At 41.7% G+C, this 24,192-nt stretch overlaps 1 protein-coding gene across 3 annotated transcripts in view; it reads left to right on the forward strand.

Moving 5' to 3' along the window:
• Window positions 1-24,192, forward strand: part of TMIGD1 (transmembrane and immunoglobulin domain containing 1) — a 50,054-nt gene that overhangs the window by 23,903 nt on the left and 1,959 nt on the right. Inside the window, exons 2-5 of one of the 3 annotated variants that reach the window (XM_045525283.1) lie at window positions 12,027-12,130; window positions 14,068-14,346; window positions 19,668-19,946; window positions 23,929-24,032. In XM_045525283.1, coding sequence (XP_045381239.1) covers window positions 12,049-12,130; window positions 14,068-14,346; window positions 19,668-19,946; window positions 23,929-24,032 — 744 coding nt within the window. In that variant the 5' untranslated portion in view covers window positions 12,027-12,048. Of the gene's footprint in view, window positions 1-11,997; window positions 12,131-14,067; window positions 14,347-19,667; window positions 19,947-23,928; window positions 24,033-24,192 lie in introns of those variants that run through there. The other 2 variants (XM_045525284.1, XM_045525285.1) reach the window with 2 other exon arrangements.

Consider the following 24,192-nt stretch of genomic DNA (forward strand, 5'->3'; position numbering starts at 1 on the left):
CTTAGCAGCTTAAAACAAACATTTATTATCTCATGGCTTCTGTGGGGCACGGATCTGGGTGCAGGCTGGATGGTTAGTGGGGCAACTCTGGCTCAGGGTTCCTCACCAGACTGTGGTCAAGTCAGCAGGTGAGGCTGCATCATATCAAGTCTTGACAAGACAGGGATCCATTTCCAAGCTCACTCAAGTGGCTGTCGGCAGGCCTCGGTCATCCCTGGGTGTTGGCTGGTGACATCCATTCCTTGCCACATGGGCCTCTCCTAGGACATCTCACAACATGGCAGCTGACTTTCCCCAGCGCAAGTGAGCAAGAGAGCAACAGTGAGCAAGATGGAAGCCACAGTGTTTTTGTAACCTAATGTCAGAAATAACATCCCATCACTTCTGCCCTATTCTATTTGTTAGAAATGAGTCACTAGGTCCAGCCCACACACAAGGGGAGATTACCCAAGGGCATGAATACCAGGAAGTGGGGATCATTGGGACCATCTCAGAGGCTGCCTAACATGGTATCCATACAATTCCATGGGCGTGGCTTTCCCTGGACCAGGGTGCTACGTGATTCACCAGGTCTTGGTCAGTGACACCCTCTAAGGTCCCTCCATCTGGCATGGCCTACATTCTCAGGGTCCTGTGATCCACTAGGCAGAACTTGGCCAGCCATGTTGTGTTAAAGATGGATGCAAGGTCTAACTAAGTAAGCTGATTTAAAAGGATCCTGATGTAAAAGTCTGGTGTCCTCAGGCACACATCCATTACAGAGTTGGTGGGTTTTCAGAGGCTCTTTGGTGGGACAGGTCTTCTAAGCCTGTTGGTCTCCCTTTGTATGGCAGGGACCAAGGTTGCCATACCAGTCCTGGGAAGACTATCTCTGGATTTCTTAAGTGTGAAGGAGAAAATAAATGTGCGTATTGTTTAAACCATTTCTGAATTTTTCTGTTACTCCTAATTGAGTACAATCCTAACTAATGGTGTGGCTTTGTTCAAATCCTAAACGTACGCAATTCAAATCTAGTTTTGCCATGGCTGAGCTGCCCCACTACTGGACAATACTTCCAGGGGGAGTATTATCTCTAAGTATAAAGTTATGGTAAACATTGCCAGGTTCCCACTAATAATGGCTAAGGACCTAGGATGCGTTGACAGACTGGGTCCAGGGTACGGGGCAGCCTGCAGAGAGCTTGATACGTCTGCTGAACCACAGGGATGGCGCTAGGGCAGGGCAGAGGCTAGTCCCTGGGATTCTCTTCAGGTAACAGGACCAGCAGGAGGCTATGGGGCCCTGAACCAAGTTCTCCTGCCAGCTGCCCTGGGTGCTGCCTAAATCCAAAGGCCTGACAGGCACAAGACCTGTAGGTCAAGTCCCTGTCTAACTCAGATCCACAGAGCTGGCAGGTACCTTTAAGAACAAGGGGTGAGAGTGGCCAGGGATGAGGAAGTGCAGATAAAAGACAAGTGAGGCTGTCTTCTGGAAGCAGGCGGGGAATAGACACAAACAAAAAATCTGTGTAAAGCACCGACGTGGACAGTGTTTGCGTTGTGTGTGCAGTGCCAGCCAGTGGCCCCTGGAAAACAAAGGCCGTGACTGTTTTCCTTTCTCGGCCTGTGCTCCACGGTGTCAGTGACTTTATCTAGAAAAACCCACACCCGGTCTTACGCCAGGACTGTGCTCAGCTCCCACTCTCCTTTTCACAGCACGCCAAGAAAACAACTTGCTCCAGGGCACCCACAGGGGCGTTCTGGTATTTTCAGCCAGGGACAGCCGTGGAGAACCCAGAGTATTCACCATTTCCCCAGGCCTAAAGTATTCCTATTGTAAAATGCGAGTCCTGCCTTGTGGAAAGGGCAGGAATTCACCTTAGAGAACAGGAGATTGTCAGCAAAAATTTGGACCGTGGATATTTTTTCAAATGCTTCTGCACTAAATTTAACTTTAATTTGACAAACTAGCTAGGACTCACTCCATTATCTTCGGTCTGTTCTCCTTAGCATACGCTGGCCCAAGAATGCTTCTAGTTCAAAATTCATTTCCCAGTGTCTATTATTTTTAAATATATTTCCCAAAATTAGGCAGAGGGTCGCTGACTGGCCCAGCAGTGGTCAATGTGGGCGGCGTGGCGTGGAATGGAAGGGCGTGAGCCCTCAAGTCAGGCAGACCTGCACTGAGGACTCTCAGACAGAAGTCCAAAGATGTTATCTGCAGTTGTGGAACAAGAAATAAAGGTGTACGTGCATTGCTTAGGGTTACAAAGGTGTAGCTGAGAGACTAAAAATAGTGATAAACACACCTTAGTGGGAAACAGTTGGGGAGGTAAAAGAGACATGTGAGTGCACTGGATCCTTCATCTCTCGTAGCAAGAGGTCAATTCATAAATCCAGAAATGATTTTTTTTTAACAAATATTTACGGCTGGGCCCGGTGGCTCACACCTGTAATCCTAGCACTCTGGGAGGCCGAGGCAGGCACATTGTTTGAGCTCAGGAGTTTGAGACCAGCCTGAGCAAGAGCGAGACCCCCGTCTCTACTAAAAATAGAAAAGAAATTATATGAACAACTAAAAACATATATGTATAGAAAAAATTAGCCGGGCATGGTGGTACAAGTCTGTAGTCCCAGCTACTCGGGAGGCTGAGGCAGGAGGCTTGCTCGAGCCCAGGAGTTTGAGGTTGCTGTGAGCTAGGCTGATGCCACGGCACTCACTCTAGCCCAGGCAACAGAGTGAGACTCTGTCTCAAAAACAAACAAACAAACAAACAAATATTTACGATGTGTCAAGCTCTGTTCTAGGCATTGAGGATATAGCCAGAAAATAAACAAAACAAAGTCACTGCACTCCTTGTTCTACTAATAAGCCTGTTGGTTAAAGATAGAGATATTAAGGTGACTTCCAGAAGAAATAGGTAAAAGTATTAAAAGAGTTGCTTGGCGGAGCAGGTTTAGGGGAGGGAGGCGGAGACTGAAACAGGGCAAAGGATTGTTTTTCCTGACAAGCCCTGCTATGCTATTTGACTTAAAGGTTTTTTAATTTAAATTATTAACAAGATATTCTACTCTCTGGCAGCTGTATTTCCTTGAATAAATTACTTAAATTCCCGGGACCTCAGTTCTTTCACTCGAAATGGGGGATGATAATGTTTCCCTCAAAGGCTGTTTGCTATAGGAGTACCTGGCGTGAAACAGGCACGCAAACGTCATCCCCTCTCTGATGTCTCCCGTGGACTGTTTGCAGCTCAGGCTTTCAGGCTGAGAAGTGATAGCCATTGTTGAGGCTGGCCTGAGCCAGTCACATGACTTTGCCTGTTTCTATCCACCTGACACAAAGGTGCTCATCTCAAATTTCTCCCTGTGCTAGAGGAACAGGATGTACTTCAGTGAGAACTCAGGAAGGGCTTTGCGCTTCTTGAAAGAACACTGGCCAAATCTTAACATGGTTTCTGTTTGGATGATACTATGTGGTAGTTGATATTATCTTTGCTGCTCACACATGGACAGGTATGATAACCTCTGTCCTGACTCTATTATTGCCTTAGAAGGTTTTGCAATCAGGTACTTAATCCCTGAGGCACCGAGGACCTTATGATGTAAGGGAGGGAACAATTATTCAAGAAAGAGAGAGACATCACTGTCTGGGATCAGAATGCAATTAGTAGGAAAACACTAAAGATGGCAGCAGATTTACAGAGCAAGGAGGATTGCTGAGGTCTAAATTGGTCTAAGGGACAGTGTATATATGCGATGTGTTTATGTCTACGCAAATACACAGGAGGCGTGCTTGCAGGTTCTGCGCTGTATGTGAGTGAGTGTGTATTCTGGTGGTGAGGTGCAGGCAATGACACGCTGGTAAAGGACTAACAACCACTTCTGGAGAGAAGAGCCCGAATATTAGTGGTTGCTAATGGTGTAAATGGTTTAATGGTGTAAATGATGTAATGGTTTCAATGGTGTAAATACTCCTGCGGTGGCTGATTTCAAGCTCTCACCAGCTGATGCAAGCTGGTTTCAGCACATTGCTGCTTGCAGGTTTCCAGCACCGCTCTCTTTCAAAAATGGAAAACCTCTCAGATCCTTACACTCATCTGCTTCTAAAGTTGTGGATATTGCTTTAGCTTTTATTCCAGAATCCACTCATATCTCCCAAACAGAATGGTTCTTTCCACCCTGATTATTTACTCCTTTGTAAAGTTCATTCCTCATCACAATTTAAAGGAATTCTGGAACTATAGTGGGTTTTCGTTTTGTTTTGTTTTTCCAAAACCTGTACAATGGCTGGCAAGACTATTTATTTATTCAGAAAGCAGCCAACAGGATGCTCCAGGCCTGTCAGTGAACCACCCTGCTTCTAAATATTTGGCAAACTCCTGCTGGCCAAGGGAAGCTTCTAGCAGGCAAGAAGAGGGGGCTCCCTCATTTCTGGTGCCCCTACAATTCTGACTCTTTGGAAATTAGGTGGCTGCCTGGGTCTTTGGCATGTGTACGAATCCCTTCCTCATCCCACAGGAAACCTTCTCTTATTAGTCGGGCCAGGTTGGCGGGGGAGTGGGGTGGGGGGAAGCTTCCCTTTGAAACTCCCCCCACTGTCTTTCCTCTCTTCTGAAATCCTGTATCTGGGAGCCAGACAGGGCTAGATATACTAGATATAAGCCCCATGGGGCCTGCTGTTTATACGTTTTGGGGGTGGGGTGGGGGCTTCTTTAAGGAAAACAATACAAAATTGCAAATATAAAGTGACTAAGGTCAGGGCCTTTAGAAGGTGCCTGTGCAAATGAGGGTCCCTGAAGCTGAAGCTTCGTTAGCTTCCAGTAAATACGCCCCTGGAGCCAGACTATACTCAGAGGGAAATTGGATGTTTGCCTGGTGACGGTGGGTGGTGGAATGTCCTATGTTTTTTTCCTTTTGGATGAAGAGGAAGCTCTAGAACTCTGTTGTGTTTCTACTTGAAAACTCTGCCTTCAAGACCAATGCCAGAGGACGTTATCCACCTTCTGAGGAAGCCATTTTATTGTGTCACTCCTGCTGTGTCACACGTCTACTCCTTCACTGCTTGGTACAGAATGGACCAGTTATGCCTGTAACAGACGGAGACCAGCTCCAAGGAAATATCCTCTCCAACCCCTAGCAAAGGCTGACTTCAGAATCACTGTGGATGAGAAGGGACCTCTAGTGGTCAGTCACAAAGGTCACAGCACTGCTACCTTCGCCTACCTATTCTCTTACAGGTGTTCTGGCCTGTCACCTCTGGGTTGTCAGTTCCAACAGGTGGAGGAAGATGAGGAAATGAAAACCTACTGACACCGGTTCTGCCTTGCTCTCAATCTAGAAGCAGAAAGCGTTGGGGGAAAGGGCAGGGCACAGGTTTTGACAGTGTTCATGTTGGGTTACTACCTTAGTTTTATCATCTTCACCTTGACAGCCTGCTAAACCTTAGTTTCCTCACTTGTAAAATGGGGATAATCATAGGCACCTTCTAATGGATGCAAAGATTTACATGCATATAGCTCTCACCTGTAATCCCAGCTACTCGGGAGGCTGAGGCAGGAGGATCATTTGAGGCCAGGAGTTCAAGACTACCCTGGGCAACATATCAAGACCCCTATCTCAAAAAAGAAAAAAAAAAAAAACCCACAAAGAACAGGTGTAAATGCCCAGCACGTAATAGGTACTTGGTAAAAGTTACCTAGTACCTAGTACTCCTCCCTTCAAATAAAAAATGCATGGAGCACAAAGAAGGAAGGAGACTATAGGATAAATTAGAGGAATTTTTGTTTTTGATATAGGTAGGTTATGGAGCATAGGATGATGTCATAGTCCTTTCAGGCTAAGATAGGAGACCATCTCCCCAGAAAAATACACATATGTACACACACATACACAAATTTTGCCTACAATTTCAGCAGTTCCAGTGACACTGTAAAGCTCCTCCATAGTGATTCAAGAAGTCAAATTAAGAAACTCTCAAATCGAACATTTGGAAAAGGATGCAGTATGGCAGCCAGGAGTCTTGAATGAATTCTGATCCTGGCTCTGCCACTAAATAGCTGTGTCACTTTGGACAAGTTCCTTTACCTCTCTGAACTTCATTTCCTCACCTATTTATTTTTTATTTTTTGAGACAAGGTCTTGCTCTGTTACCCAGTCTGGAGTACAGTGGCATCATCGTAGCTCACTGCAACCTCAAACTCCTGGGCTCAAGCAATGTTCCTGCTTCAGCTTCCCGAATAGCTAGAACTACAGTTGTGCACCAACACACTGGATAATTTTTAAATTGTTTTTGTAGAGATGGGGGGGGTCTCACTATGTTGCTCAGGCTGGTCTTGAACTCCTGGGCTCAAGCAATCCTTCCACCTCAGCCTCCCAAAGTGCCAGGATTACAGGTGTGAACCACTGTGCTCAGGTTCCTCACCTGTTAAAAAGGGAGGACTATTGTGGGGCGAACGTAGGGGGTACATCAATAAAGAGGAGGCCACCAAGCTGAACTGAGAAAAAGGAGGAGGATTAGACATATGTAGAATTGCTAGATAAAGACAGGATACCTGTGAATTCCAGAGAAACAATGATTTTTTTAAAGTATAAGTATTAAAATATTGGCTTATCATGAAGTAGCACATAATAGTTGCATAGGACATATTATACTAGAAAGGTATGATTTATCTGAAATTCAAATTTAACTGAGTGTCCTGTATTTTTATTTGCTAAATCTGGTAACCCTAGACAGGTGGGCTTTTGGGTCTTGATTTAAGGTCTAAGATTTTTGGCGACGGAAGAATCCTGATAGTGGGGGATGAGAAGTTAGAGGACCACTGATCGCTGTTTGAGCTGGAAACTCTGAAGGCCAAGACAATTTTAAGCAGTTCAGTGGATGCCGTGTTGGAGTCTGGGTGGAAAAGGCAACACGCAGGGTCCCTGCATAGGTCAAAGACCCACTCTCTCATTGCTAGGCTCTGACTGCCAGATTTCTAGCTTTTCTGTCACTCTAAAACCTTCAGTGGCATTGCCAGCGACCTGGGCAGATGACCCTGCTGGACTGTGACCTTCTAGCCATTTCCTGAGTTGCTGTCTCTGTCACATCAAGTTTGGTCATGGCAGATAGAGGCTGTGGGATGGTGCTGCCCAGGAGTCACCGCACCGACCCTCAAGCCTTTTACATTCTGGTCGCTCCTGTCTCCATCCTCTTCTTCACTCCCAATACGCTAGAAAGTACTGTGGGGCCTGCCCACGGGCACAGCCAGTCTCCCACAGGCCAGCCCTATGCACACAGCCCCTTCTGGGGTAGAGCACCCAGCTTGAACCTCTAATTTGTCTCCAAGCGGGCATCCTGCCTGTTTCTCCTTTCCTTCCTTCCTTCCTTCCTTCCTTCCTTCCTTCCTTCCTTCCTTCCTTCCTTCCTTCCTTCAGAGCCCAGCATGCACTGTGCTGGACACCTCCCCTTAGCTGAGGGGCTTTTACCTTCATCACCCCGGTCAATGCCTGGTCACATAGGCTGTGGTTCTCAAAGTAAGATTCACAAACCAGTATGCCAGAGTCACCTGGGAGGCTTATTAAAGGTGAGATTCCCGAGTCCCGTCAGAACTGATGGAGAAGAGGACCCCTGGAGAGTCCCCAGGTGATTGTCATACTCACCGTAATCAGAGTCATGACTACCAGGTCCCGGACTCCCTTTTCTGTTGCCTTTCCAGGCGTGACTGGGCCTGGGGAAGGCGAAGAAGATTGGTCTCTATTCCCAGGAATTTTCAGACTCAAGGCTGCCTTTCTTCTCTCCCTCTGGGCCTAAGCTACTTATGGAAGCTGTGGAGTATTAAATTTTATTAATACTTCAGTCAGTCAAACTACTTAGGCTTAATGGTTGACTGCCAGGCTTAACTACTTATGGAAAAATGATTTTTCCCATCTGTCAGTTTTAGGAAACAGGAATGTCCCAGGGATTTATATGACCTTAGACAAGTCATATCACTTCTTTGACTCTCCGGAAGAGGCACCATGATATCATTTTTCTTCTCTGAAATCCCACCTCAGGACCGAGGGCACGCTATGCAGCCATGGACCACCATGAACTTTCTTCTCTAGCATATAAGACCCTTGAAGGCCTAGAGCTTGTGTTAATCATCTACGGGTCTCCCAGGGTGCCCACCTACTGTTGTGGAGATCAAGGAGCTCTATTCATCTTACAGATATCATAGCTTTGTAAAATTATTACAGTAATTTTCCACAGATGGCAGTAGAGTGATTTGAGAAGCCATCTTTTCCTACTTCCTGACAAAGCCACCATATTGGCTTGGATGGGACTGGCATCCCCAGTACTTAGAATACTTGGCACATAGTAGATTCTCAACGAATATCTGCTAAATACATTTCCAAACACTTTGGTCAGATAAAATGTCAAACATACAGAGAAGTTGGAAGAATAGTACAATGAAGATCTATATACCCCCTACCTAGATTCAGGAAATGTTAACATTTGCTATATTTGCTGTGTGTTTATTTATTTTTGCTAAATCATTTGAAAGTTAGTTGCAATCACCATGACACTTAATCCATAAATATTTCAGCAGACATCTCCTGACAATGAGGACATTTTCTACATACGTAGAACACCATTATCACACCTAAGAATAATTAACCATTATTTCCTAATATTACCTAATAGCCAGTGTAGAAGTTGCTGTTGGTGCCCTGCCCACATCCCTTTGGCCTACCTAGAGGTTACCTACAAAGAGTTCCCATATAACAGGCAACTTGCTGAGCATCTTTGCCTGGTCATTCTTGGTCAGCTTGAGAGAGTCCACTATGGACAGGGCAGGCTGGAGGTGCTAGAGAGTCAACCTTTCAAGAGCGTCCCTCAGTGGACGATGGAGAGAAGTTGGTGGATAAATATCCAAGCTTCCTTCCCCTTCATGTGTTGATTCTGAGGTGTATTCCAAAGAACACCCTTGTCAAAGGATCTACAGTTGCCCACATCAGTAACCTGTTCATTAACACCTTCTTTGTTAGTTTCCTCTCTTCCGTCTCTTACTTCCTTACTGTGCTTCCTGAGATTACCTTTAAATAAACTACTTGCACCCAAAGCTTTGTCTCAGGGTCTGCTTTAGAGGGACCCAGAACCAAGACATCATTTAAAATCATTTAAAAATGATAATATTAACAATAAAACACATTGCTCTTGAGTCCATAGAGAAGCAAGCTCAAAACCTGCTTAGGTGGTGCTTGCAACCGTGCTGGCAGAGCTGCTGTTCGTTATGATTCTTACATTAGCAATGCTGTAGTGAGGCTGTGTTTATTTAGGATGCCCCGCCCAGCCTATATCAGTAATAACTATAATAAGAGCTGCTGCTTAACTAAGAGCTTACTGTGTGGCAGCTCTACGTGCCTCATTTCATTTAATCCTCATGGTGACTCTGTAGGGAGGTTACTATTTATTATTATTTCCATAGAACCTGAGGTTCATAGCGGTTAAATAACTTTTCAAAGTCACACAGTAAGAGGCAGATCTCTGGCGTGCTTAACCAATGGGTGGATGACCATAAATAATACTCTATTGTATTTTTGTATAAATGGGAACAATAGTATTTGGCAGATAACATATGCATTGTTAACAATATCACAAACACAGTGTAATGCAAGGATTCTCTAATCAGGTGAGAGGCTCAAGTGGATAAAACTGTCCCCTATCATGCCTAGCTTGGTACAGTTTACACACTGGGCTTGGGTTACTAGTGGGAGAAAGGCATTTCCAGCATTTTTTAGGTTGTGTGGAATCTTCCAATGTTTGGACTGCCATAAAAGTCAAACCTCTCCTTGGTCTTGTCCTGTCGCAATCCACAGGCTACTAGATTATCAAAACACAGTCATCTTACTGAGTGTGGCAATGTTTAGTGAGATGTGCTACAGATTTGTGCACAAGTTCAGGCTTTCTGGGAACAATACTTCCCTCTTAGCACTATCTGGCGCCACCTAGTAACCTAGGTACACATAAAAACTTAGATCTTAAGAAGATGTCTTTTCCAATTATGGTCTTCTCTAAGAATCCATAAAGAGAAACAGACTTTGATCCCGATTTATCTTATTTACTTGACCCTACTGTCATAAAGTGTTCAAATTCAAGTTATTATAAAGGATAGTAACAGGGAGAGGTTTCAGGGTTTCCAGACAGAGGAATGGTTGGCCACGGCAGTCAGCTTTTCGGAGCTCAGCAGGTAAGTGATAAGACTGTCTTATACAGAAAGTAGAGATAGAAAAATTAAAAACAACTCAAATGAGGGAAATTCATTTTGAAAAGTTGCTGTGCTGGTGGAGTGGAAGGAAAGAGAAGACATCAGTTCTCCCTCTTAATAGGGTGAGGTGAAGTCTGCCAGGAAGCCCACACTTGCTTTTATCAAGCACCTATAATGGAAAATGCTTGAGAAAACTCTATTAATGATAAATTATGAAATCATCACTGTTACAACACTGTGATAGAAATCTTTTTGGCAAAAATTTAAAATTACAAGAGAATCATTATTAGTACCAATTGCATGTTATTAAAAGATTGCTGCAGGCTTTGCCTGCCGGAAAGGGTGGGCCTGGCAGGAATGATGCAGCTCCTGTCAGGACAGGTCTGGGACAGGGAAGGAGGAGAGCAGGCCCAAAGAAGGCATAGGTGTGTTCTGGCTCTTCCAAGTTAATACTGGTGTTAAGGGGACATGACTTTAAGTGGCTAAGGTCTATAGAGTGGCCAGGGACCGGAAGAGATTAACAGCATCTTCTCAAAGGAAGAGAATATTAATCCAGGCAGTAGGGTGGTCATGAGCATGGTCTTAGGAGTCCTGTGTTCGAATCCTGACCCTGCCATTTACCGTCTATGGGATCTTGGGCAAATTCTGTAATCTCTCTAACTCTATAGAAACTACCTCAAAGAGGGTTGTCATGGGGATTATGATTGAAATAATGTTTGTAACATGTTAAGCACAGTGCCTGTTGCATTGAAAGCATTCCATATGTGTTTCTGCTCTATTCATAACACCGCTCTTGAAAGGAAGAGATGAGTATATGTTTTTCCCAGATGTAAGTGTAGACTATTCCAGGGAGAGGGATGGTAGAAGTAAAAGCACAGAAGAAGGGAAAAAAGAGGCCTTTATTATTTATTTATTATTTTTAGTCCATACTGGGTCAAGGGGAAGGAGTATTAGGAGGGGAGAATAGGTGAGGGGTGGGGAAAGCAGAGATCAACCTTGTTTAAAACTAGAAGCCATGTGTTGATTGAGTCTTTTCTAGGTACGCACCATCTGGATAGATGGGATTCAGAATGGTCTCAAAAACTCTCTACTATCAGAGAACAACCTTACAATAATGACCCAACAGGGCAAGTGTGGTGGCTCATGCCTGTAATCCCAGCACTTTGGGAGGCCAGGGTGGGAGCATCACTTGAGGCCAGAAGTTAAAGACTAGCTTGGGCAACACGGCAAGACCCTGTCTCTACAAAAAAAATGGGAAAATTAGCCAGATGTGGTGGTGGATACCTGTAGTCCCAGCTATTTGGGAGGGTGAGGCAGGAGGATCACTTGTGCCCAGGAGTTTAAGGTTGCAGTGAACTCTGATGATGCCACTGCACTCTACCCAGGGCAACAGAGCAAGACTGGTGTCTACAAAAAAAAAAAAAAAGACCCAATAGAGGCTTTTAAAACTGAACTTTTATTCAGTAGGGACCATTTGAGAATGAACCAAATTCCATCTCTTTTTCTGTTAAAATGACATTCTATCAGTTTCTCTGGGAAAGACTGGTCTTATCACCCCCAGGCACCCTAAAGCTGCCCTGTATAGTTTAGCCTATTTCCTTGTGGTTTTCTTCTTGTTGCCTTAAAAAAAAAAAACTCCTTAATACTAAAAGTACTTTGAACTTAGAACAGGGTTGTTTAATTAAAAACTAGAAGTATTCTGTTTTAGCTGGGATGATTCATCTGGGAATTTATTTTAAATGCCAAATAGACAGGAAGAAGGTTCATAAACTCATTGTAGACCAAAGTACAAAACCAACTGGATTCTTTTTCACTTGGTAGGTTTGACTTGAATTCTCTAAAGATGGCATGGAAGAGCAGTGGTGCAATGCAAATATGTAGATTTCTTCTTTTAGTAATTTTATTTCTGCCACATGGGATGACAAGTAAGTTAACATTCTCTCTGGCCTCTTTTTAGATAAAGAAAAATTTTAGATTAAAAAAAGATCAATGGGCATTGCATATATCTTTAAATTTCATATTGGAGTTACTATACAGTTGGTATGGCTCACAATATAGGAGTCACATAACATAATAAAAAGTCAAATGGGGCCGGGCGCGGTGGCTCACGCCTACAATCCTAGCCCTCTGGGAGGCCGAGGCGGGTGGATCACTTGAGATCAGGAGTTCGAGACCAGCCTGAGCGAGACCCTGTCTCTACTAAAAATAGAAATAAAAATTATCTGGACAACTAAAATATATATATAGAAAAAATTAGCCGGGCATGGTGGCACATGCCTGTAGTCCCAGCTACTCGGGAGGCTGAGGCAGAAGGATCGCTTAAGCCCAGGAGTTTGAGGTTGCTGTGAGCTAGGCTGATGCCACAGCACTCACTCTAGCCCGGGCAACAAAGTAACACTCTGTCTCAAAAAAAAAAAAAAAAAAAAGTCAAATGGAAAAATATTGTTTTTAGGGTTCAGATATCATAAGACAAGGTGAAGTATTCTATTCTCTCCAGAGCCACTGCCAGAATTTTCCTACATTTTAATGCATTTTGTTACTAATCTTACCCCCAATAACCTTCTGTTTATTTGAACATACTACTGACATGAAAATCTTTCCTGCATTTTCTCCCCACCTCCACCTGAAAGTAATTCCCCGTCCCCTTCCCTGCTTTCAAAAGTAATACATAGTCATTGTAAGATAAATTAGACAATGTATAAAAGAAGAAAGAAAAGCAAAAATCTCACCAAGGCCTGTTATCCAGAGATCACCACTCAACATTCTGGTGTATATTCCAGATTTTTTAAAAAATGCTAGGCAACAATCCCATTATCTTTACCAGTGGCTTATGCTTTTTAAAAGAAAAGTTAATATAGTAACAAATGTTATCTAGGGTGCAGATTTGTGGCAGCTTAAGTTCCTTTTTAGTTTTGTTACTTGCTTCTGAACCAGGAAAATAAAAATTAAAATTTAGGTATATTACTATGCAATAAATGGATTTCTAAACATCAGCTGAAATAAAAACTGCTATATATCCTAGTACCTACCCCATAAAACTTGTCTACCCAACAAACGCCAGCTATTTAAACATCTTTTTATTCTGCTATGCTGCCAAAACAATATTAAGACATCAGAAATACAAGATCAAATTTGTTCATAATCCTATCATCTAATCAGAAAAGTTTTTTCAAATCAGTTTTTCCCCATATGCATATTCAATTTTGACACATTTGTAGTCATTATTAGAGATGTAATTTATATTCTACCTTTTCACCTAATGTTATATCTTAACTATTTTTCTATTTTGCTATGTAGTCCTTTTTTTTATTTCTCCATTTCCACTTCCTTGCTTTTCTGCTTCCAACTCCATGAAGTAAACAAATTAAATCTGGTATGTGTGTATTTATTCAATAGATACAGAGTTTTTTCCTAAGTCTTTCCTCCATGAAAAAAAATGTCTACCTATATATAAAATCATTCTGTACATACTGGTTTCTAACCCAGTGGTTCTCAAGCTTCACTGCACATCAGAAACACCTGAGGGGCTTTTTAAAAACCCACTTCCCAGATTGCACTCACATGAATTAATCAGATGTCTGGGCATGAGAGCCAGGCATGAGTACGTTTTAAAAGATCCCCAGGTAATTCCAATTGTAGCAAAATTTGGTGACCACCATTTTAACCTTTTTCTTTGTTTAGTTAATAATACATTATAGATCTTTGTCTTCATAAAATCATATAGATCAACATGATTATTTTTAATTGTTGAGAGTATATTTTGTTATACTGATATAACGTAACTTATTTAACCAATCCCCTGTTGGTGGACATCTAGGTTGTTTACTTGGCATGTCTTAATAGTTTCTCCCTATACTCCCAGGTTCTGTTTTAACTGTGAATGGTAAAACTGAGGACTATACCCTGGACACTCAGCGTGGCTTCCAAGAATCTCTGGAATGTGCTGTTCAAAACCATACCAGAGAGGAAGAACTTCTCTGGTATCGAGGATCGGGGAAAGTGGATTTGAAATCTGGAAACAAAATCAACTCCAGCTCTGTCTGTGTCTCTTCCATCAGTGAAAACGACAACGGAGTCAACTTTACCTGCAGGCTGCAGAGGGATGAGACTGTGTCCATTTCAGTGACGCTGAATGTTATATGTGAGTAAGGGGAAAGGATCCTGCGAGTCAGTCTGTAATGTCTGCAGTACATTAAGTGGTAGTTGAAAACTAGGTCTTGGTCAGGCATGGTGGCTCATGCATGTAATCCTAGCACTCTGGGAGGTCAAACTGGGAAGATTGCCTGAGCACAGGAGTTCGAGACCAGCCTGAGCAAGAGTGAGACCCCCCATCTCTACAAAAAATACAATAATTAGCTGGGCATGGTGACATGAGCCTGTAGTCCCGGCTACTGGGGAGGCTGAGGCAGGAGGATTGCTGGAACCCAGGAGTTTGAGGTTGCTGTAAGCAAGGGTGACACCATGGGCACTCTAGCTGGGGCAACAGAACGAGACTCTGTCTCCAAAAGAAAGAAAGAAACTTCATGAGCACTGAGTATCCACAAACTTTTAAGAATTTGCCAGCCTCATTTGAAATTTTATTTTCATTTTTTAAATTAAGAATGAGGGTGTTCACCTTTTCATAAATGTATTGGCTATTCATGTGGGTTTTTTTTTCTGTGAAATACCTGCTTGTGTCTTTTACCCATTTTTCTATTGGGTTATTTGCCTTTTTCTCATTAATCCGTATAAGGGCTTTGTAAACCAAGAAAATTAGTCCTTTGTAATTTTGGATTGTAAATGTTTCTCCTATTTATTTTTGAAAAATTTAAGTTATTATTCATATTGAAATTTTAAATCTTTTCCTTTGTAGTGTCTAGCTTTGTGTTCTGCTTAGAAAGAGTTTCATTGGGGATCTTTTAACTCATGTAAAATCCGAAAAGGTGAAGCTCTTCAACAGTTGGGTTCCAGGTATAGGTAACCCATTGGTAGAACTATATAGGGTTAGCGGACCATTAAATGATACTATGTAGGCGATCATGAGGGTTGTTTGGGTGGAAGGCTGGTTCCGCATGAGAGGGGTGTGGATGGTATGGTGTGGGATGATGTGGTGTAGGATGATGATGTGGTATGATTTGGTAGAAAGAACTTTTTACTTGGAACCTAGAAATAAAAGTCAAAACCATTTGACCTCAATGAACTCAGCCAATTTTTTTGTGAAAAAATTGATGCCATTGCTCCTGAGATACAAGGGTGAAGGAAATGCTGAGGAGCCCAACTCTGGAAAATGCTGGCATCCTGCAGCTTGAGTTTCTAGAGTGAATCATTTGCATGTTCCTAAGCAAAGAAGCTTTGTTTTTTTTTTATTTTCAACAAATTGATAAAAATTTATTGTTAGCAAGCTACCTCTTGGCTACTCTGATAGAATCCATGACTATCAGAGTACCTTGGAAGTTTTATAAATCCAGCCTTTAAAATGACAGATGAGGAAACTGAGGCCCAGACTAGGGGCTCAAATCACAGCTGGACCTGAGGCCAAAACACAAATCCCCAGGCTTGCTTGCTTTATTGATCTATCTATCTATCTTTAGAAACAGGGTCTTGTGCTGTTGCCCAGACTAGTGCAGTGGTGCAATCATAGCTCACTGCAACCTTGAACTCCTGGGCTCAAGTGATCTTCCCACCTCAGCCTCCCAAGTAGCTGAGATGACAGCTGTGCACCACCATTCCTGGCTAATTTTTTAAATTTTTTGTGGAGATGAGGTCTTGCTATGTTGCCCAGGCTGGTTTCAAACTCCTGGCCTCAAGTGATCCTCCCACCTCAGCCTCCCAAAGTGCTGGGATTACAGGTGTGAGCCACCATGCCAGGCCAGCTTACCCTTTTAAACATGAGGTGCAGAACCGAAATGGATGGAAAAGCTGGTGAAGTTAAATCTTTATTGAGGATGCTGTCACCACATGTTATAGGGCTCAGAGCGGCTTTCTTCCTCTAGCAAAAGCCCAGGCTTCTAATCTAGTTCTTTTTCCGTGGAACCTTCCTGAAGGAGACCTGGCAGAAATGCTGACAATGTGATTTGGTGACTTAAAGAAATTGTTTTCAGTTTTCCAGCCTCAATCCACTTTTAAAATCATCTTTATAACAACCTCCTAAATATCATTATTGCTAAGCAAATGTGTGTGTGTATGTTAAGGTTGTACAAAAATAATTGCGGTTTTGGACCATGAATTTTAAATCATTATAACTAGGCTTAAACACATCTTTATTAATCATAATAGGAACCATTACAATCAACACATTTTTGCCAAAAAGAAATAAGTATGTTTATTCCTGTAGTGTGAAAAATCTGTGCTTCAGGATTCAACGAACTCTTGGAAAGCATTTTCTGCATCCTGCTGGTTGTGGAAGCATTGTCCCTGCAAAAAATTTCGAGATGCTTGAATAAGTGATAGCCGGTTGGCAAGAGGTCAGGTGAATATGGCGGATGAGGCAAAACTTCATAGCCCAATTCGTTCAACTTTTGAAGCGTTGGTTGTGCGACGTAGAGCTGAGCATACTTTTCAGATGTAACAGTTTCCCTGGGATTCAGAAAGCTGTAGTGGATCAGACTGGCAACAGATCACCAAATAATGACCATGACCTTTTTTTGGTTCAAGTTTGGGTTTGGGAAGTGTTTTGGAGCTTCTTCTCTCTTCCAACCACTGAGCTGGTCGTCACTGCTTGTCATATACAATCCACTTTTCGTTGCACATCACAATTCGATCAAGAAATGGTTTGTTGTTGTTGCGTGCTATAAGAGAAGATGACACTTCAAAACAACGATTTTTTTGATTTTCGGTCAGCTCATGAGGCACCCACTTATTGAGCTTTTTCACCTTTCCAATTTGCTTCAAATGCTTCATGACCATAGAATGGTCAACACTGAGTTCTTCAGCAACTTCTCATGTAGTGGTAAGAGGATCAGCTTCGATGATTGCCCTCAATTTGTCGTTGCCAACTTCCGATGGCCGGTCACTGGGCTCCTCATCTTCAAGACTCTCCTCTCCTTTGCAAAATGTCTTGAACTGTCTTGAACCATTGCACTGTACGTTTGTTAGCAGTTCCTGGGTCAAATGCATTGTTGATGTTGCGGGTTGTCTCCGCTGCTTTACGACCCATTTTGAACTTGAATAAGAAAATTGCTCCAATTTGCTTTTTGTCTGACATAATTTCTATAGTCTTATATATATATATATTTATATATATATATAAAATAAACAGCAAATTCCCAACTAAGAGTGCTCAGGGGAAAAAAGTAAGCAAAAAAATTAAAAAAATAAAATAAAAATAAACAGCAAGTAATGTCATTAGCAAAAAAAAAAACATAAAGTGAGAAATGCACATTAAAATGGTGTATGATAGAACCACATTTTAAATAAATAAATAAAGAAAGAATGTATTCCAATATCAAATGGCAAATTTCAACAATGCTAAAACCGCAATTACTTTTGCACTAACCTATATGTATCTATATTTATATATGGCCAATTGGTGATTCATAGTGACAATAACTGACACAAGCTCATCAACTATTTATAGTAAATCAAAATGAGCTCATAAAAAATGACAATGATATTATGTACAATCTAAAGGCAGTGTTGTTATTGTTATAAATAGCAGGTCAAGAACTAAATGGAAGCTTGAGAATATACTGTTTAAGGGGGAATGTGGAGAAACAGGTTCTCTCATCCATTTTTGCTGAAAGTATAAATCGAGACCACCTCTTTTGGAATATCTATCAAAATTTAAAGTGTGCCTATCCTATGACCCAGAATTACTCCGTCCAGATTCACGTGGAGAAATACATGCACATATACATAAAGAGATATGTACAAGGGTGTTTATTGTAGCATTTACATTTTAATGAAAACAACCTAATGTCCATAAAAATATAAAATATTAGAGAACCATATATTATACTACAGCACTCTGCAAGCAATGAGCTAGATCTCTATGGTTCAATGTGGATATATCCCAAAAACATGCAGGTTATTGAGAGAAATGAAGTCTTTTATGTAAATCCTTCCCATGCTCCTAAAATAATACAATATATTCCCTATGGGAACACTATATGTATAGAAAACTTTCTTTTAAAAAAAGATCAAGAAGGATTTACACCAAACTCATAGCAGTGGGTATCTCTGCGGAGCCAGGAAGTGACCAGTTTGGAGTCAAAGAGGACCTTAGCTTTATCAGAAATGTACTAATTTTTAAAGAGAGGGTATTCATATGTAGCTGATAGCTTAAATTAATTTTAAATAGTTGAATAAAAAGAAATAATTAACAGGATCTGTCCACAAATGGAATTGTTCTATTTGGCAATTATGTTCTCTATTCCAGCAACTTCCTGCATCTCTGAATACCATATAACATCCTTGTTGGATATGATACAGAATTCAAGCTCATTCCAAAGAGCAACAAAATGTCATTCTTCCAAGAGAGTTATTAATAGCACAGCCTACTCAGGGTCTAATTATTCAGTGTGCAATAATACAAGCTCCTTTTTTCCTCCTTCTCTGCCTCTACCATTTTCCTAGTTCCCACTCTTCAACCATTTTGTTACTCTCCAGCATCTTTGCTAGAAAATGCAAGGGACATAGAGATAAATGTGTTCATCTATGGGTCTACAACTGCCCTGATTGTGGAGGGAATAAGGAGTTGCTTACACGGAGGGAAGAGAGGGACTCACCCACCTTCCATAGATGCCAGAGTTGTCATGATTAGAACACCTTCTGGGAAAAGGAAATTATTTCTAGAGGATCACTGAGGAGACACAAATATGCATTGGTAAATATATGGCCAAGACATTGTTTAGATAAAGTACAAAAATAGAAGGTCTGAGTAACCCTCAAAACCACCACCACCACAATAATAATAATAGTAGCTAGCACTATAGTAAATTCTTTACAGGGATTATCTCATTTAATTTTCACAGCAACACTTGAGGGAGGTAGTTTTATCCCATTTTTTAGATGAGAAAACTGAGGCCCTAGCAGTTAAGTAACTGTCTCCAAGTGGCGTAGATGGAATTAGGACTCACTTCAATGCCTGCCTTCTTAACGTTGTACTGTTTTATCCAACACTAGCACAGGTTGGTTTATTAACTCTCAGAAAATAAAGACCCAAGGCTTATACTCCTGGGTAGTGTTACAAATTGTCTACTTAGTACAGATTCATTATCATATTATGTTCATAATCATATATTGTTTCATGGTTTGTCTTCACCACATTAAAAGTTCTACGAGGTTTGGAACTGGATATGTTATTTATTAATAGTATTATATCCCCAGCTCCTAGCCTATCCCTAGCTTGGCACATAGTAGGTACTCAAAAATTTGTATCAAATGCATAAATGCCTACATGAGACAGACTGAAGGAAGACCTTGAACACTGACAGAAAACCAAGGCTTATCTGCTAATTAAATCTAAATGCTTGGGTCTTGCAGTTCCTCCTCTCCTAAGTGGAAACGACTTACAAACAGTTTCAGAAGGCAATAACGTGAACTTGGTTTGCAATGTGAAATCTAATCCCCAGGCTCAAATGACGTGGTACAAAGACAATAACATCCTGAATTTAGAAAAAAACTATCACCAAATCCAACAGACAAGTGAGTCTTTTCAGCTGTCAATTACCAAAGTCAGGAAATCTGACAATGGAACCTACAGCTGTGTTGCAAATTCATCTGTGAAAATGGAGACCATGGACTTCCACCTGATTGTTGAAGGTAACTCTCTTTTTAAGTAATATCCAGCACAGTGCAAAACTCAGACTAGATACTAAGTAAATATTTTTGGTGACAACAAATGATGACAATTATGATTAGTAGCTAGGATTTTCTTTTTTTTTTTTTTTGAGACAGAGTCTCACTTTGTTGCCCGGGCTAGAATGAGTGCCGTGGCGTCAGCCTAGCTCACAGCAACCTCAGACTCCTGGGCTTAAGCGATCCTACTGCCTCAGCCTCCCGAGTAGCTGGGACTACAGGCATGAGCCACCATGCCTGGCTAATTTTTTTGTATATATATTTTTAGTTGGCCAGATAATTTCTTTCTATTTTTAGTAGAGACGGGGTCTCACTCTTGCTCAGGCTGGTCTCGAACTCCTGACCTCGAGCGATCCACCCGCCTCGGCCTCCCAGAGCTAGGATTACAGGCATGAGCCACCGCGCCCGGCCTTTTCTTTAAAGAATTATTCTCTTGGCCGAGCGCGGTGGCTCACACCTATAATCCTAGCACTCTGGGAGGCCGAGGCAGGTGGATCGCTCGAGGTCAGGAGTTCGAGACCAGCCTGAGCAAGAGCGAGACCCCGTCTCTACTAAAAAAAATAGAAAGAAATTATCTGGCCAACTAAAATATATATAGAAAAAATTAGCCGGGCATGGTGGCACATGCCTGTAGTCCCAGCTACTCGGGAGGCTGAGGCAGTAGGATCACTTAAGCCCAGGAGTTTGAGGTTGCTGTGAGCTAGGCTGATGCCACGGCACTCACTCTAGCCAGGACAACAAAGCAACACTCTGTCTCAAAAAAAAAAAAAAAAGAATTATTCCCGTCCAAGGAATTTTCCACTAAGAATTCTAGTCTATCTTTTTAGGGGGATTATGCTCATTCCATATATGACACTGCTTTTTGAGCAAAGATCCTTTTCTAGAACCAAGTGTAGGAAACCATTCTGGTTGGCTTTTAGGGTGGAATATTTCCATGAATTCTGGACAACATGGTGTGTAGGAACTGGACTTCTAAGTTCAAAGCCTTAATGACAAACAGAAGAGAACTAAAAAAAAAAAAAACCAGAAAACACAAAGAAGAAAAATGCTGGCTAGATAAGCAAATGGATCTCTAAAATCACTCCTAACTCAAACTCTAACCTGTAGGCTTATCAGAACAGAGAGTGGAAAAAAATGAGAAAAAAAAAAAAGCTCTTTCTCTTGGCTTCATGCTTCATCTACCCAGTAACTACATCAGCTCTGCAGTAACAGAGAACAAATGAAGCTCTGAGTGTTTTTCCTTCCTCATATTTCTTGCTCATACAAAAAGAGAAAGGTGAGATACCTGGTGTAGCAGATGCTGAAAATGCTCACGCACACATTTTCTGGTCTTGGGCCAGTATGCGAGGATCAGCCCAGCAAGCCAAGGCTCCTATATCTCGTTAGAACACTATTTACTTTGTCATTTGCCTCCCTGTACCTACTCATTGCCATTCTTGCCAGGCCCCAGGCAGCCAACTGAACCCCTGCCAGAAATGTTGGATTGACGTAACCATAAGACATCTTATTTCCTTCCCCTTGGGTGGGGGGTGGTCTGGGTTGTGAGCAGATTAGCTGGTGGGGAGGAAGAGCTGCTGATGGTTGAATGCCCATCACTGTGATTCCTGACATGTTCAATAATTTGTCCTGCAGAGCAGTGACAGTATGCCCAGGGGCTGCTTGCTTTGAAAACCAAACCCACAAATATCCTAAGTACCCATAGCTTGTGACTATTCACCTCCCCCAGGACTACAAATGCATGGTAGGATGCTGTACTAACTGATTGTGAAGACCACACTTGGAGAATAGGGAATTATATTATCCCTCTTGGTTAAGAAAGCATCCTAATTGCTCCATGTCACATTTAAAAAAAAAAAACAAAAAAACCAATAGAGCTCGTGTGGCAATCAGGTTGCCAGTTTGGCAAATTGGCTTTCAGGTGGGCAGAAACTTGTTTTGGGTGGAGCTCTTCCAAACCAACTTGTTTTTCTTATTTCTTTTTGCTTTGTTACTTCCCTGGCTGTTGGCTGCCTTTGTAACATAAGCTCTCCACTGCTGGTGCTCAGGCTAAATGCCAAGTTTTTCATGAGCCTCTCCTGACTTCATTGCTCAGTGGGCTAGTTCCTAAATGCAGCCATGCAGAGCCGGAAATGACATCCCAGATATTTTCTTGAGCACAAGATTTAGCACACGTGTTGGAATTATTTTACAATAATGAAAGGGGGTGGTGGGATATCAGGTCTGGTTACAAATGAGAGCATAAAACAGGACAAGGGGGGAGGTACAGTTACGTAGTTACACTTGCCAAAGTCACTTTCAACAGAAACTTGGAATCCAAAGCGAGCCAGTGGGTCAGACTGTTTCTTTCTTTCAGCTTGCGTATGGAAGCTGTTTATTTAACTTAGTAAAAATATCCCAACCTGTGACTGAATTCTGCTTTTTTCCCCTCTAATCATCCCACTTTCACGTCCCCTGCGTTTTGACATCTTTGCTTGGCATGCAAGCGGAGGGGGTCCCCAGTAAGGTGACAGCCCTTTGGGTGCATCCCAGAGCTGGCTATTACAGCACCACGGCTTACAAGAAGAAAGCCCATTGAGCAGAGTTTCTCCAGAGGGCTGGTGTGACCTTCATACGGATAATTTTTAGGAACAGCCAAGAGAGGGAAATAGTTTAATCAACTCACTGCTCAAAATTATCCTAAGCTGGACAAATCATAGGGGAGAAAATGATTAAAAAGTAATTAGTGTATTATATAGTTATGGGGGATAAATCCTATTTCATAATCTTGAGGTATATAGAGATTAGGCTTTGAAATTAATTTATCTAAAGTCACTCCTTCCCCTCCTCTCTGGGTTGTACCCCTCATATGCCATCTCATGACCCTGTTTCCTTTATAATTCTCATGTCAGTCTGTAGTTTTTGTTTGTTTAATGTCTGTCGCCCCCACTAGAATATGAGCTCCATGAAGGCAGAGGAGCCTCCATGTCTGTCCTATTTTTTGCAGAGCTGAGCACAGCACCTAATATACATTAGGTTACTCAGTTCATATTTCTTGACCATACCTCCATTCATAAACTCAGTTGTACAACAAATAACACACTCTTTATTTCCTTTAAATTCCTAAAATTTTATCTAAACCATGATTGGAACCCCTTCCTCTCATTAGTTGGCATCAGAATCCAGGCCCTTAGACAAAGTCATTTAAAAAACCTTTGTTTTAAGCACTTTTGCTTTCGAGAGTTCCATCCTATACCATAGCAAACATATTAAAACAAAGCACATTATGTATACTTTTTGCTATAAAAATTTTGAAGGGATTTTTGTAACTTGCATAGCTTTTGAATTCTGTGATTAAGTGATTAATTTTGTTCTTGAGATTTAAATATTATTTAACACTTGGGTTATAGTTAACAAAAGGTTAACTAGATGTTTAAACATTTATTAATTTTGATTAATTATTCTTTTCATACCTTGGAGCCAATAAATTTTTCTACCTCTCTCCCCTTTCAGTCCAGAAGGCTCTCCACTTTTCTCTTCTTGCTGTCAAAGCCTTCCTCCCTCTCTTTCCCTCTCTGGGATACCTCCCAATATCTTTTGGGCTTTTCAAAAGGCAGGAAAAAGCATTGACTTCAATCTACTTCTACTTTCTGTATGGCAAAAATTGTGGATAAAGAAAGCACAAAATGGTCTACTTGTTTGGGGGGACTTATTCATACTATAATAAATTATTTTTCCACAAAGGAATGGATTCAAAACCTGCCTCTGCACTTACTAGTTCTGCGATATTGGACAATTAACCTAACTCAAAGCCCTGGTTCCTCACCTGTAAAATGGTGACAACCTTTTGGGGTAGTTGGGAGGGTTTAATCAAGAAGATGATATATGTACAGTGCAAGGCATCATGGCTGGGACATATTAGAAACGTATAAATGTTCATTCTTATTCCCTGTGTTTGCATTTCCTACAGAAAAAGCTGTGGCTGTACCAATAGAACCCATTATTGCTGCATGTGTTGTGGTCTTTCTAACGTTGTGCTTTGGCCTGATTGCTAGAAGAAAAAGAATAATGAAGGTATTTAAGCATTCTAAGCTATTTAGGTAAAAAGTCATCTAAATAAAGGCAGAAAACTGGCTACATAAGTGACTTGAGTTAGGAACCAGTTTTGGGCAAAGTTGAATATGGCCTTTCTACTGTGAGATCTAAAATAAATTTGCTCAAGGAATAAAAACTG

The sequence above is a fragment of the Lemur catta genome, chromosome 15 (genome assembly GCF_020740605.2).
Source record: "Lemur catta isolate mLemCat1 chromosome 15, mLemCat1.pri, whole genome shotgun sequence".
NCBI lineage: Eukaryota > Metazoa > Chordata > Mammalia > Primates > Lemuridae > Lemur > Lemur catta.